At 33.1% G+C, this 16,167-nt stretch overlaps 1 protein-coding gene across 1 annotated transcript in view; it reads right to left on the reverse strand.

Moving 5' to 3' along the window:
• The window catches only part of LOC108566267, a 57,968-nt gene that overhangs the window by 19,518 nt on the left and 22,283 nt on the right, over positions 1–16,167 (reverse strand). The window contains exon 2 of the mRNA XM_017926069.1: positions 12,029–12,158. Within this exon, the coding sequence (XP_017781558.1) occupies positions 12,029–12,158 (130 nt within the window). The remainder of the gene's footprint in view (positions 1–12,028; positions 12,159–16,167) is intronic.

Raw genomic sequence — 16,167 nt, forward strand, 5'->3', positions numbered from 1 at the left:
GGAAGCCTGGATTCAATTAGGGCGAGAGTACAAATATTCCAAATGAAGGTAAGGCACGACTATAAATCTAATAGTCCGCATTCAATTGGCTGGGAAAGTTTCGCGCAAGTTTAAATATAATGAGCAGACCAAGGGGAAGTTTCGTTGAAATTTTCAGTGCGAACACGATCCTTGGGTTTCGCGTTGCACCGTTACCGGGTTTTATGTTAAATAGTTCGAAATTATTCTAGAAACATCCCCGTTCCCATTAGCAAGAAAAAAAAAATATAAATAAATAAAAAGAGACGTCATCTCAGAATTGATTTTCATACTGTCTAGATGGATGCATGAAGTTTGGATGTTCGTTGTTGTTGGCATGCTGTTAGAGGGTTTCGATTCAATTTCCGATTGATTTTCAGACCCAACTGTCCGAGCAGGGAGGGAGTTAACAGGAAACGATCTGTGAAAATGGAAAATGCCTTGGAAATGTGACGATATTTTTTATTTCCTCAAACCCTCGCGAATGGAACATTTTTCAGTGCATTCGACGTCCGGTTTCAGTGAGAAAGAGAGAGATAGATAGATGGAGAATGACATGAGAGAGAAAGAGACGGACGTTTTTAATCTGCAAAGATTTATTCGATAACGTCGGAGCTTTTCCATTTTTCGCAAAGGACAAATTAAAATGTTCGTGTCCAATTCGTATTGATTGAAATTGGGGAATAGGAGTTTGGCCGGCTCGCAGTTTTCCTTTAATTAAAAAATATTGATTGATTAGGTGCCACTCTAGATTTTGCTCGGACAACAATATAACGTTGATCGATCATTACTCACTCACTCATTCATCATTAATCTTGATAACTATTTTATCCTATCAATATTATACATAAAAATTTACATTTTTTGATATAATAAATATACAAAATCACAAATTTAATCAATATAAATATATAATCATTAGTTAATATATGTATTTACATAATATTTAAAAGAAAAGTAATAATTTATATTTATTAAATAATGAAATAACAAAAATAATTGAATAAAAATAAATTATGTAACTTCTACTATTAAAATTCGAAATTGTATTATTTATTATAATAATATCTTTAACATTTGTAACTCGCGCGGGGTTTGTGAGACGCCAGTGGGTACAAACCAACCATAACTTTTAAAACTAGAAAGGTGGGTCAACCCCAACCTATTTATGTTCTTCATATTGACTGACTATTTGTAAGAGCACATCAACAGACGTCAAGCGAGTAGTGGTTTTATAATATTTTTACTGTAAAAATATCTTAACCATAAGTAACTCGCGCGGGGTTTGTGAGACGCCAGTGGGTACAAACCAACCATAACTTTTAAAACTAGAAAGGTGGGACAACCCCAACCTATTTATGTTCTTCATATTGACTGACGATTTGTAAGAGCACATCAACAGACGTCAAGCGAGTAGTAGTTTTATAATATTTTTACTGTAAAAATAATGTTATTAAAACATTTATTAATATAACGAATTGCCACTGTAAAAATAAAGATTGTTACTTAAATCAATTGTAGGACAAGTTTAAAGCGGAATAATCTTGGAACTGGTATAGAATTCGGGAACATAAAAATGTTATCATATTTTTGGTGCAACGTGTGTGTCCCTCGTTAAATTTTATCGTTCTCCCCCAGCACATAAAAATTGCAAACACTAAAAAATATGTAGTGCACTAATCCCTCTTAATTGACTCGTATTTATGGCCTACTGTATTTGCGGGAACATAACTTAAAAAGGGTATTTCTTTCTCATTAAAAAAAAAGTCTTCGAAAATGATAGGTGGATGCGCCGGGTATATTCAATTACGACGACTGCAATTCGTGCCTCAAGTGCCAGGAATAACTGCAGATGCACCTGCGTCGCTCATAATTCTTGCATGATCGAGTTAGTCGCATTAAAGTCAACGTTTGCTTAATTGAATCCAATTTTCTGTGCATTTCAGGAATTTCAGTAAGACGTCTGCAAAACATACACGTTCGTAATTATTCATCATGAGTTCAATTTTTATATAATATTAATATAAAACTAGTATTTTTGGTCCATTTAAGTAATGATTGAGGAAAAAATATGGAAGTAGTAATAAATATTTAATGTTGAATTAAAAAAAAATCAATTGATAATTTCTTAAATGAAAGGAATATTTTAATTTTAAAGTGAAATTATGAAGTGAAGCTCCGAATCGAAGGTTAAAACGTTTCTAAAAGTTTGGTGAATGCAGGGTAACATAAAAAGAGGCTGCATAGAGAGAGAGAAGTGGAGGATTTGCTCACCCTTAAAGAATTTCCATTTTATACCGGTGTTTGAGTTCGCATAACGCTCACAAAGTATACGAGATCGAGAATATATATATAGTTGGGCGTTTATGTTTGATACAGAGAATACGATGAAAAAGATCCATTTTACTCCACACCGAATGCAGATCTCTTTTTTATTTTTTTATTGTTGACGCCGTTTGAAGTTGTTGCAATAACGAGAAAAATATTGCGACCGCTGCGGAAAACTCCCCCCTGTTTTTTTTTCAGGAAGTATATATTGGAAAAGTTTCCGCGCGCGACACGCGGCTCTCGGAAAAATTTATATTAATATTGCAATTTTTGCCGTATTAAACGTAGTCAAAATTTGCAAAAGCCTCCGGTTAGGTCACTGCAACATATGGATTCTGAGGGTTTATTTTTTTTTTGTACGTTCAACCAAAAGTTTGAAATTACAAAACCAGTTGAATCAATTCAATGCGAGGATAAAACGTAGGGATAAATAATACGTAACTAAAACCAGACTGCATTGTTTCAATGAACAACAAATAGATTTTTTTTTGTATTTTCAATGAATTATATAGAATTGTTATAAAATATTAGAATTATTTTCTTTAATTATAAAAAAAAACTAGTAAACACATTTTCTAAAACCTACATAGTGAGTATATTTGATCTGCTTGTTGTTAATCAATTTTTTAGAATATATTTTTACAAAGTTTTAAGAAAATATGTGAACAGAAAAACATTATTTTGTACAAATACTTGTAGATAAACTAGTAAATGTACGTAAGATCTAAAAACACGAATAGCTTTATTATTTATCTAAGAAGTATCATAACAAAAATATAGAAAATCATGCAAAGAAAAAAAAATTGGTAAATGTACACATTTTTTAAAACTTAGAGAAAGAAAAATAAAAAATAGCAAATATAAAGCATAGTACTACCCTTCTATGTGTTAAAGTGTTCAACAAAAAAATACATTTAATTATTATCCTATATTTTGTTAATGAAATATTATAAATTCCAAAACAATATAAAAACATGTAAAGGAAATGGTAAATGTATACATTTAAATTCAAATCAATTAATTTATTAATTATATTTCATAATCTCGTCATTAATTAAAATTCTGTATTGAAATTTATTAAGTTGTCGAATATTGAAAAAATATTTTTCGAAAGATGTAAATTATTATTAAATATTATTTTTTATGGTGAAAGACTATTTCAGTTAGTTTGAATAAGAAAATATGAAGTTGATTTACCTTCTCTTAAGTTTTAATTTTTCTATTTGTATTTTTTTCTTGCATTGAAACTCTTGCAAACATAAATCGTGCCACCACCTAAGGTTCCATTCACAAAAGCAAATACGTATTAAATTCTACATCCTTCTTTATTCGTTCGATATTTTTTTTTCTTCGTGATGCCACCCTCTAACGTTTTTAATGCTTTGGCGCGGGTGGAAGAAATATAATATTGCGTACATTCTCGCTCGGTTTAATAACATTTGCAGACGTAAATTCCTGGTTGCGCTTTGTCCATTCCCTCCGCCATTTTATTACCGAGATTATCGTGCAAATCGCGCTTTTCCCCAAGGGGGTTGAAAAAAAAAGTGTATGTATATATATACAAGCAACGTTGCGCAGCGGCAAATTAACAAGAAGAAAAAGAAAAAAACACGTACTCACGCCCTAAAATAAAAGGAAGAAAGATCAGTGCAAACACTAGGTTCGGGCACAGGCGATAATTGCACTAACAAAGAGGGAGAACAAGCACCGGGAAAATGCGGCTGTTTGTTCTGTTTTATCTTCGCCGGCGGAAAGCTTTGTGCCCGTTTAGCATTTGCATTTGACACATGAAAGTTCCATATTTAAACAGGTTTTAATTCAAATGGCAAATTAACACCGGGCGACCCAAAAGTACAAAAAAAATAAAATGTGAAACTGTGTACTTTGTCCCTTTTTTGTCCCACCATATGATGAATAATATATTTAATTATATAAAGTATAATAAACGTTATTATTCAATTTTTAACCATTTCTTGATCATTTTCATTTATTAAATTTTTTCAAAGTTAAAAAAAAATGGAAATTACAAAACCAGTTTCAATAAACAACAGTTAGATTTTTTTGTATTTTCAATGACCTTTTGTTGAATATGATGAATAATATATTTAATTATATAATGTATAATCAACGTTATTATTCAATTTTTAACCATTTCTTGATCATTTTCGTTCATTAAATTTATTCAAAGTTAAAAAAAAATGAAAATTACAAAACCCGTTTCAATAAACAACAGTTAGATTTTTTTGTATTTTCAATGACCTTTTGTTGAATATGATGAATAATATATTTAATTATATAATGTATAATCAACGTTATTATTCAATTTTTAACCATTTCTTGATCATTTTCATTCATTAAATTTATTCAAAGTTAAAATGAAATGATTTTGATTATTTTTCGAAACACAAATTATTCTATGTATAAAATTATATTATTTCAACTAATATTAGTTTTGCACATTTTCTTTAGAAAATTAGGCAACAATATTAAATAGAAACACTTTTTAGGACTTTTGTAGGGTGTGTACAAAGAAATAGTTTTTTTTTTTCATGAAACAGAAAGAAAGTTTTCTAAGTTTGCGACATAATTTTCAATTTCGAAAAAGAGAACGTCATAGAGCCATGAACATAAATTCAAAAATTGATGATGGAAAAACCGGGTTTTCTTCAAAAAAACCTTACCATGTTAACATTAAATTTTGTTATAGACCGATCAATAATCAACGCTTATATAATTTATTATTGCTCTTGCGTAACCTGAAGCAGTATTAGTATTGAATGCTAATATATAGAATTACATTCGAATTGAATGGAATAGTATTGCTATATTGATTCATGGAAGTTTACTTCGCAACATAATCAGTTCAATTCAATAACGAGCAAAAGTTCAAGCTTTTGATCACTACGTATTCAGAATTGCTTTCTGTCTGCAGAAAAAAAAACCTGAAAGCTGAAACGGACTGATTTGCTTTAGGAATTCATGCGTGCTATGAAATTAAATGGATTGGATTAAAGTAACAAAAAAAAAAGAAGCATATACACGCAGACTGAATACGCTATTTCCACTATTGAAGCTGGAATGCATTCGAAAATAAAAAAAAATAATGCATTTATGCACGTACCCCCATTGCACGTTTATATTTTTATTTGCTTTAATCCCTGAACGGGGCAGACACGAATGCAACGTTAATATTTTAACACTAGTACATTTTTTTTGTTCACTTCTATTTCGTTCTCTCCATTTTACAAATTGAACTAGAAACAGAGTGGAATTGTTTTAAATCAATCGTTGGTTTCAATTCGAACTACATTTTTATATTTAGATTGGTCAAACGAAATTATTTTCTGCAAATTGATTGTATTTTTTTGGAAAGTTCATGCGGGAAAATCGGTGTTAACTGTTGCTTTCTTTTGATGTTAAATATTGATGAACGTCTCCGATAAATAAACTTTCGCAGGGATTGAATCCCTTTGGGAGACCTCAAGTTTCCCTTCGCAGACGACCGGATTCGCCCAAAAGGAAGATTCTCGCTCCTTGCCAGACCGAAATGAATAAATCAATAATGTCTACGCGATTAGGATGCTCCCATCGAGGATATGCCTTAATACAGTTTTATATTCAATTGTAATATTCAATTAAGTTGTAATATTCAATTAAGTTGTAATATTCAATTAAGTCTATTATATTTATATCAGTATTATCTAGTTGATGAAAACTGCATAGTTGATACAAGTTGACAATTGTGGAAACAATAGTATTGTATTGATATCCAATAAAAATCTCCTTTGTTTGGTGATTATTTATCTGGAAGTAGAATGATTGCAATGTTTCAAAACTTTGACTTGTAATAAAAATGTTTTATGGTCTAGTCGAAGGAATCAATCAAACGCAATCATATTTCGGTGATTAAATTTTTAGGATAGCAATTCCGGCCGGATTGATTTAACGGGACTCCTGACAACAATGGAAAGGATTAATTATCCCTGGGAGGGTGAGGTGCAGGATGGGGAGGACTAGACGAGAGCGATGTCCGTCCATTCTTCCTGCGGTCGGAAAATGTGCCTTATCCGTTTTTGCTCCTCAAAAATAAAATGCATGAAAGGAGGGAACACAAGATGAGATGAGTAAATGAAGGGATAAAAACTGGAGTAATCTAGCTGAAGGTTCGACAGCTTAATATCAATTTTCAAAGAACGGGGCTAAAACGGTTCTTCCTCTCGTAATTAAAACGCTCCGCGTGAAACCGTGTACTACACAGGCCATTACTATATCCTGATCCTTGTATATACATGCGGAGTGAAATTTAAGATCCTTTGTGTTCGGAAATACAAAAGCCTCCAGAATAATCTCTCAACTTTGCTCAAACATCGCAGATTATAATTGCGCGAAGCCGCAGCCTTGTAGCAATTAAAAACCGGTCGAAAGATTGAATTATGCGGAATTCGGTGGATGCAAATGCGCCATTTTCCGGCCTAGATATGGAGAAAATCACGGAACCATCTTCGTTTTCCCTACAGACGATTTTTACCTATACCCGGTGCATTTTCATACACGTAATACTGAGTGATTTCAGTTCTTATACCTGCGGGAATCCCCCGATCATATGCACGGAATATTATCATATATATTTTTTTTTCTCCCTCTTTACTTGGAACGGCGCCCGATCATCCCCCGTAGTCGAAGCGCACACATTATCATAATACATCCCTGCATCCAACGTAATTTGAATTCATACAATTTTCATGCGAAGCGCATTATTGCAATTTCAAGGGCCAATCTGAAAACCTAATAATCCGCTGCTGATGTTACGTAATATTGATGGATCGTGCTGAATTAAAATTGCTTTACAATCGATTTTTTTTTATTTACTTGCTCAAGTATGTTCAGCAATTGTAATGATATGCAAATGGAAATGAATAAGTTTCATGTTCAGAATAAAAAATAAAAAATTAAATTAGATTGTCTTCTATTTTGATGTAATTAAGAATAATTTACGTAATTCATTTTTGTTCTGTTTTGAATAAAACAGTGAGATTTATCTTCATCGAGTAAAGCTGCAATTTGTTAAAAAGTATAGGTGATAGATTTTGGTATAAGCACGTATTTGAAAGTGTAAATCTGCATAAATCTGTGGTTAATTGATGGGCCCGATGATGCTATTAGGGAATTAATTAAAACGGCCGAAAATTATATGAATTATAATTTATTTTGACTTAATGCCTCCATTAAGGGTAATTTACCGGGTTATAATTTCTAATTTGGACGTGGCGGATGGGGGGAAGGCTGAAGCGAAGATAAAAGTAATTAAATTTATCTTAACCGATTCGGAAGTTGCGTCACGTCGACCTGAAGAAGGGCGCGCACACCCCGAAGACGAAGTGCGGATCTCTTCGATTTCGAAATGGAATTAAACCGAATCGAAGAAAAAAAAGTAAACGGATGAGGAAGGATTCGATCCTTCAAATGCATTTGGAGTAAACAATTATCGTTATATAATTGAGTTTTCACGAGGGATGAAAGTGTCCTGGGATTTTAGCATTTAGGCAACTTAGAGGGAGTAAATAAGACGCGCATGTGAATAATGAGTGCCATTCCGAAAACATTTACGGAGACAAGGGAGGGAAGACCGAGAAATGGTCCGACACTAAATCCCCACGAAAACACTGATAAATCACAGAGGAATGAAGAGGGAAGGACGAATAGGACACTGCTGTGAAATAAAGGGTTGTAGTCGAAGGCTCTGCAATTACCGATTGATTTTTGTGCTGGACGTTGCCTTTTTGGCGGGTGAAGTGTCACGTTCAGGTCACATAATTTTGGCTTGCTAAATTGGATAGAACGAGGGGTAAACTTTCTATCGGGAAATAATGAATGCAATTTGGTGTAGTACGAAGAAGAACCAAACGAAAAATGTTTGCGAAAGGGAATTCACTAAATAAACTTAATCCCGTGAAAAAAACATTTTTGTTCTGAACTTCTTCACGGCACTACAACTTTGTTCAAGGATCCCATCCAGACATCCGCAGGATGTCTACGAGACTTGCTTAGCAACAAGAGGAAAAGGTTTTGCAATTATTGCCACGTTGCTTTATAAATTTGTCTGTACTAATAACAAAATACTTTTTTTTCAACTTTGACTCTTTAACTGTATTTATTCTTAATTAATTTTATGATAATTCGAACTAGATGAAAATATACAGTTTCAATGCATTTTGAGAAAGAATAAATAAGTTAAGAAAAAATTGGTTTTACATGATGTAAAGACTGTTACAAGAAGATTGTTCCATTGGAGAAGAAAAAGGCTTCTGGTTCTATATACACATATTTTTTTTACTAAGTCTATAGAACAGAGGTTCTCAAACTTTTTTGTGTCGTAGACCCCTTTGCCATGTTTTTCGGTTTTGGGTAGACCCCTTAGATCTTTATAATTATTAAGATCTTTGCTCTGAGACTGTGCGTATGCTTGTAACAAGATGATACTGGTATATCATTATGTGTAGGTTATTACAAGTTCAGTGTATGTTGAGATCTGGTCTATATACATCCCGACTGTATCGAAATCCCGACTATATCAAAATCCCGACAACCATAATCCCGACTGTATCGAAATCCCGACAGTGTCTTTTATTATTATAATGTATACAATAACATTTTTAAATTATTCCGAAACGTAGTCACCATCTATTATTATTTAACTATTATTTAATATTAATAACAATAAATTATTATGAATAATTCAATGAAATCAAATACAATAAATAACTTTATATTCTAGAAATCAAAAACTCGAGCGATGAATTTTTAAAATTATTTTATTATGAATAATTCATTGAAATCAAATACAATAAATAACTAATCTCAACTCCCCCCGTTATATTCTAGAAATAAAAAACTCGAGCAATGAATTTTTAAAATTATCTATATTATAATACATAAATGAATAAAATCGCTATTCCGCGAAGATAACTCATTAATGTTCTGTTTTGTCGATCATTTACAATAAAAGACACTGTCGGCATTTCGATAAGTCGGAATTTTGATACAGTCTGGATTATGGTTGTCGGGATTTTGATATAGTCGGGATTTCGAATGTCGGTGTTTCGATACAGTAGCGATTTCGATACAGTCGGAATTTCGAACGTCGGGATTTCGAATATCGGGATTTTCATTGTCCCCCATTGTGGACCCCCATTTTCATTTCATGTACCCCCAAATATTTTTTTTCCCTGACGTAGACCCCTTGCAGGTTGTCATAGACCCCTGGGGGTCGATATAGACCACTTTGGGAATCACTGCTATAGAAGAACTGAGAGATGAAAAGAGAATTTCTCATTTTGTATTTATTTATTAATAAAGTGGGTATGTTTTTGTTTTACTTTTCAATTTACCACTTGACATGTTTCTGTATAGAAAATAAATAAGACTCATCCAGCGTTAATGACGATATACCAGGATATCCTAATCCCACATATTGCCGTTTTAAATCATTAGTTTTGTACGTGTTGTGATATAGGGCAATTGTGTGTCGCTGAGTTAAGCCCCGAACGTTCGTTCGTTCTATCAGACACAAGAAAATCAATTTCCTGAAACTGGTATTAATTTCCACTGCACACGCTCTAGCATGTTCGAGATCCATAATTACTAGCTGGAAACTTATTCGATGTACAGGAGAGAGCGAGATAAAGAGACATAGAGAGAGGAAAGGGCGATAAATGCAGGGTTTTGGGGGTGGGCGATGAAGAGAGAGAGAGAGAGAGAGACATTCCACATACGGAAACACTTTGATGTAAATTACTGTAAAATCTCGACGAGGAAAAAGCTCCCCCTCAATTGAGTTTAAAACTCATCATGTCGACTGTACGACCGAAAGATAGATACACTGGCGCAGAATCATGGAAGGAAAGAGATTGAAACTTGTGGAACATGCATTCAGCAATGCAACTGCTACAAAGCGAAATTATCGAGGAAGAACGGAGGATGCAAAAGAAAAAAAGCTTATGTTTAATTAAGCTCTGCTTTTTATGGAGCGCAAAAGTTAATTATTTAAATTACAATTGTATTCTCCCAGACGGCAATAGTTTTGCAAGTCTCGTGAAAAACTTTTGTTCTTTGTAATGATAATTGTCAAATTGAAATTGCCTTTATTTCTGTAATAATTTCCTAGCTTATCTTTTTATATTATTATTATTATTATTGGCAATAAAACTTTGAATAATATTAGAAAAATATAATAATTTACTTAATGTATATTATTATTATATTAATGTCCGAGGTTTAAAGATTTCTTAGTTTAACTTAGTTTGAAACTTCTTGCAAAACTTAATTCTCGAATGAATTACTTACTTAAAAATATGTTTGGCTTTTATAGAATCTGTACAGTGCAGATAAGCATTGAAAAGCATCGGACGGGAAATTAAATCTGCATTCATTTGAATCCTCGCATCGGATTATCATCATCCACCCCTCAACTTTCATCCGGGAAATACAAAATTCGGAGAGACGAATCCACTCTATTTTACTTTTATTTATTAAAACTAATGAATGATTCAAATGCATTTTTGCCCTGAAATATTGAATTCCCAGCATTTCCCTTCTCCATCCGTCTCATGCGTTCGATCCAATTACGGAAAACGTACCTTCCATCCATCCCCCGCAAACACTCTCACACACACTGTTCGTTATATATATTATTTTTTTACCCTCTGTATGTGCTCTCGCTCTTCATCGATTTCAGCCCTCGGCTTGAAATTTATGAAAAATGTATTTTGGCAATCGCGCGAGTGGATCGACGATATTTTTCTCCGCCATCTGATCAACCCCTTGCACTGCGTCAAAAAACCGGAAAAACTGCTGCACAATTTTTGATCGATGCCCGACAATTCTTTTATTTAATTCCGGGGAATCCCTTCGCTACGAAGCCGCACTTTGTGGCTACCGCTTCGTTGGCTTTAAATTAAATACCACTGTGTAATTAACGAACGGAAAATTTTATAATTTAATTAAGCCGGATTTAAGGGTGGACTCTTTTTTTTTGTGTCCTTTCGCTGCTGGGATGTCAGCGTTCTTTGATGAATTTATAAGGATTAAAGGCTTTTTAGAAACCTTTTACCGTTAAGTTATTATTATGGGCTTTGGTCTCGTTTTTTTTTCACACTCTTTATTTCTAGATGACCCCATTTACCTGTGACCTCAAAAAAAGTCGCGTACTCGTACCACCAATTTGCACGCTTCATGACATAATTCGTTTTTTTTTTATTTGGTCACCGAAAATCCAACCAGCTAAAGCTCGCAATAAATTATCGTTTCAATTACGATTTTAAATCATCTCCAGAGGTCGGTCGGAGTTGGGAAACTATTGTTCGGGCGACGTCATTTGAATTCCGGGATGAGTTCAAGACTGGATATTATGTAATGCGGTTTCGGTTGCGCAAGGACTCCGTTGGAATCTTAAGCAGGGTGCATTCGCAGCGTTGCACATTCACACCAAAAAAAAAAACAAAGAGACTAATAATAAGATAGAACAAAGGAGACATCTAAAATAAGATGGAACGTGCACAATGTGAGCAAATAAAACGTAAAACACATCGATTTTAGGTAATAAGCTACCTCATCATGAGTGTTAGTAATTGATTATTTTTTTTCTTTGTTTGTTAGTATGGATGATGAGATGACTTACGCATACCCCTATTCTTGGCACCTCTTTCGCTCCTGATGAGGACCTCATGGTCGTCCTCCTCCCAAATCTCGCCGTCGGCCACTGTCAGGCTCACGAGGAATACGACGGTAAACGCGAAAAGCACCAACCACTTCATCTGAAATCAAAAAATAGGTATTTATTAGTCTTTAGTATTCTTGTATTCATCTTAGTATAAAGATTTATAACAAAAACTATTCGAATTCAAAGAAAGTTTAGAACATTTCCTATTTTAATAGATATTAACATCATGTAAACGTATTTTGTTAATGGCTAAACCTAATTCCCAATGTTATTACTGGTCCTACAACTGAGTGTCCTTAACACACAATTTGGAGTAAACTAGGAAATAGTAACATTGTCTAATGGTTTAGGGTCAGTGGGAAAATAGCATTAACGGTGGAGGGTTTTCGAGAAGATAAGCGAAATGGGCCTAAGCTTCGCTTACTACATCTTAAAAATGTAATGATTATAGTTACGGTGGTTTCTGAAGCCCCAGATGTTTAAGCTGGATATTCCCACTTTACTAATCTTGTTAACAATTTTCATACACAACACTTACCATTCAATATTAAATAGATTTTTACTATATTATTTTACATTCTAAATTGTGAAGTCAGGTATTTTCATTTTAGTTAAATTATCTGTTTTATTAGGAAGTTTAAATTATTGATCTGAGTAACTTCTTACTTTATGAAGTGCACTAATCCAAATAGAAAGTAAAAATAATTCTTTCATAAATTACTTCTCGAAACATTAAGCTTAAACCTTATACTAACACAAACTTGCTTACTAATCGAATTATTATCCTGAAATAATTAATTAGGATTATCAAAATGAACTGTATACATACGTAGTTAAATGTAATTCGAACATGAAAACAGGGAGTGTTAACAACTGAATTAACCTATTGAGTGTGTATCAACAAACACGAACTTTGTCTCTATTATATCATAGTAAAAGCGCGTTTAAATTATCTAGAATCACACGAGCAATTTATTTTAACTAATCCTCTCTTTCTCTTGTTCCATTTCTATCCCGCTCTTTGGCCAACAGCGGTTATTTCAAAGCAAATATCAAAATATGAATGGCATCCAGCTGAGTAAACCTAATCCGGATGTTATCCGAGGTTCACGTCCCTTTGCGAAAAGCTTTCACATTCGTTTTGGGGAAACATGAGGTTGTACAAATAACGTTTTAATTTCAAGAACTAATTAAAAATAAACAAATACGAGGTGCACAAAGCATAGAGTGGCGGCTTTAATCCACGCAAAATAAAGGATATAAACAGAGAATAACGACGAGATGAGTTAAAGAGAATTGAAAATGTTATTTAACAAGCTTCATTATTTCCAGATTTATGTACAAATACTACTGTTCGTATTTCTTATTATCGATGTTAACTAGTGAAAGATATAAGTTTATTTAATTTTCAGTCTATAAACAGTTCATTTATTACGCGAAACGCAAATAAACAGATATCATCGAATAAAGTTAATTATGTTTGTGTTTTTTCTTTAAAAAACAAACAAACAAACAATAAATGTTTATTGCATTCGTCTCGATGCCCATCAGCTATTTGACTGTAAACCTTGTTTTTAGCCTTCTCAGAACTCGTTATCTTGTTGGACTTAGTAGCCTCGGCACATATATATTGGAATCCGAAACCCAATCAATAAATGTAATTTAGTAACAAACAGAAAGGAGAGAAAAAAAAATCACCGGATCGACCCACATTTCCCTATCATCTCGCAATGGAATCGGCGTACGGTGGTGAAAAAGCACAAAAAAAACATTAATTTCCGTTCCACAGATGCCTCTTCGTGACATCGATTCTTTTTTTTTTAGAAAAGTACATTAATCATTGAATGCTATGATTTTGTATGATGAATGAGTTTTCAGAATAACACTGTTTTTTTTCAGAAGTTTCATACTAACTTTTTGTATTTAATTGATATAATTTAAAAAGTAAAGTTTACAATTAAAAATATCATTGCTTTGTACACAACTAAAACAAACACGTATTCATATAATTGAAAATAATATAATATTGAAAGTATTTTTTTTTATATATGAATATATTCGTATATTATGCAAAATAACAAATTGATAATGAACTGAAAATTAAAAAATAGACCTCGTTCTCAAGGCTATGATACTAACATGTAACTTGTCAAACGAACAAGTACTTGCGGCTGTTAAGGATATGAACTTAATATATTGAAAAATCACGTGAATTTGTAGAATGTTAATTGCAATTTCCAATTAGAAACTATGGGATATTTACACGTAAATTACTAACATAGTTACTTTAAGCTTCTCAAGTGCTTATACAAGTTGTCAATAACATGAATAAGATATGTTACTTAATTAGTTAAAATAATAGATGGCTTTATTTGAACTACATTTCCAAGTTTGAAGAGATATTTAATTATTTAGGCTTCGCAAGTACAAGTTAATTTGTTACATGACAGATTTCATATGTACTTTAATATTGTCAAATTAGTGTAAATACATTTTATTGAGAAAAATTTCTTGACATATTGTTTATGATGTTTTTATTAAAGTAATATAATTTGAACCGTGAAGACAAATATAAAATTGCCTTCCGTAACAATCTCTGAGTTTAGGTTGTTTATTGTAGCGATGTCACGAGTCGTAAGCTTTTAAAAGTAATTTTCTATTCCGTCGAAAACAATGTTCTTGGTTTACCGAGAAACTGTTTGCGCTTCATAAAACATGCAGAAGTACTAAGCTGGTGTTGTGCCGCTCTGTGTTAAGCAAGTATCGTTCTATGAAGGGCCCCGAAGGGTTAATAACACACGAGCCGATGCATAAATAACAAACGAAAGCTGCCTTCTTTCGTCGCCGTCGTTTGGTGTACAGAAATATTTGCATGAGCAACGACGATTTTCCGGTCTCAGTTTCAATTCCCCATCGGAAAACAACTCGTATTTCTTCTATACTCTCATCTTCCACAACGTACGTTCGCCCTATTTCTGGATAAATTGGAATAAAATTGCCATTAACGCGACCACTCATATCTCATTCTTTCGTATGTTAAAGTCAAAGGAGCTTTTATCAACGCCCCTTTGGCTCGTTGCACGCTCTTCACTTTCTAGCTCGCAGTATTTTCTCTCCTACTGCTACTTTTTCTTGCACGTTTCTTTTTATTTTCCATCCTCGGAATCGATCGAAAGAGTGTATCGTCTGCAATAAATAATTTATTACCTTTTCAAGTCGCTTTTAGCGCGCCCAGGAGATCGGGGTTGTAGAGGTTGGAATGGGATAGTTTTTTTTGTGTGAGTGTGAGCGAAGAGGACATGTATCCTTCGCTCGATATTCAGCCGTGTCCTGTGGCTGCGTTCATCTAAAATATTCCGTCTGAGTGTCCGCCCAATAAAAGATTTAGGGCCAAGTTTGCGTGTTCCACGGCGCCAAAAGCGAGAGGGAAAATAGTTGAGTTTTAGTGTGAGTGTGTAGATGTGTCCGACCCGGATTAGAATGGATGTGGGGAGCAACCAGTTTTCTTCTGGCCGAGTGCATTCAATCAATATGCTCAGGTGGGTTTAAGTAGTTTCATCCTCTCGCTTGATGCGTCTTGTTTTAGATCTGGATACTATTTATGACCCGATAAAACACATTTACATATTCAACAATCACACACTTAATTATCTTTGTTGGGTTTAGTAACAAATCAAAGACAACCTATAAATAAAGTATAAGACATTCAATTTTAGACTCTTGTTTTTATCCAAAAACAACATCAATTCAAAGTTAAGTGTTTAAATTCAAATCATTAAAAAAAAAACAAAGAGACACGCGCAGTTTTGTATCATTCCAACAAAATCTAAAACAATATTTTTCGAATACTTTAATTTAAAGAGAATTTCTAAGATTGAAGAATCGAATTGAATTGTTACAAATCATTATATTCCTACAACTATAATAATTATGTAAGACTCAAAAGCAAAAGTATCTTATAGGAAAATATCAAGAAGTTATATTCTTCAACTAAGATAAACCAAAATCTCTTAATGAAGTATTTAAATTTTCATCACGGTAAAACCGGTTAATCGTTTACTGGTAATTATAGTGAAATTCTTAATCTTTCAGAAATCTTTAAC

This window comes from Nicrophorus vespilloides, unplaced genomic scaffold (genome assembly GCF_001412225.1).
Source record: "Nicrophorus vespilloides isolate i.1.1-1 unplaced genomic scaffold, Nicve_v1.0, whole genome shotgun sequence".
NCBI lineage: Eukaryota > Metazoa > Arthropoda > Insecta > Coleoptera > Silphidae > Nicrophorus > Nicrophorus vespilloides.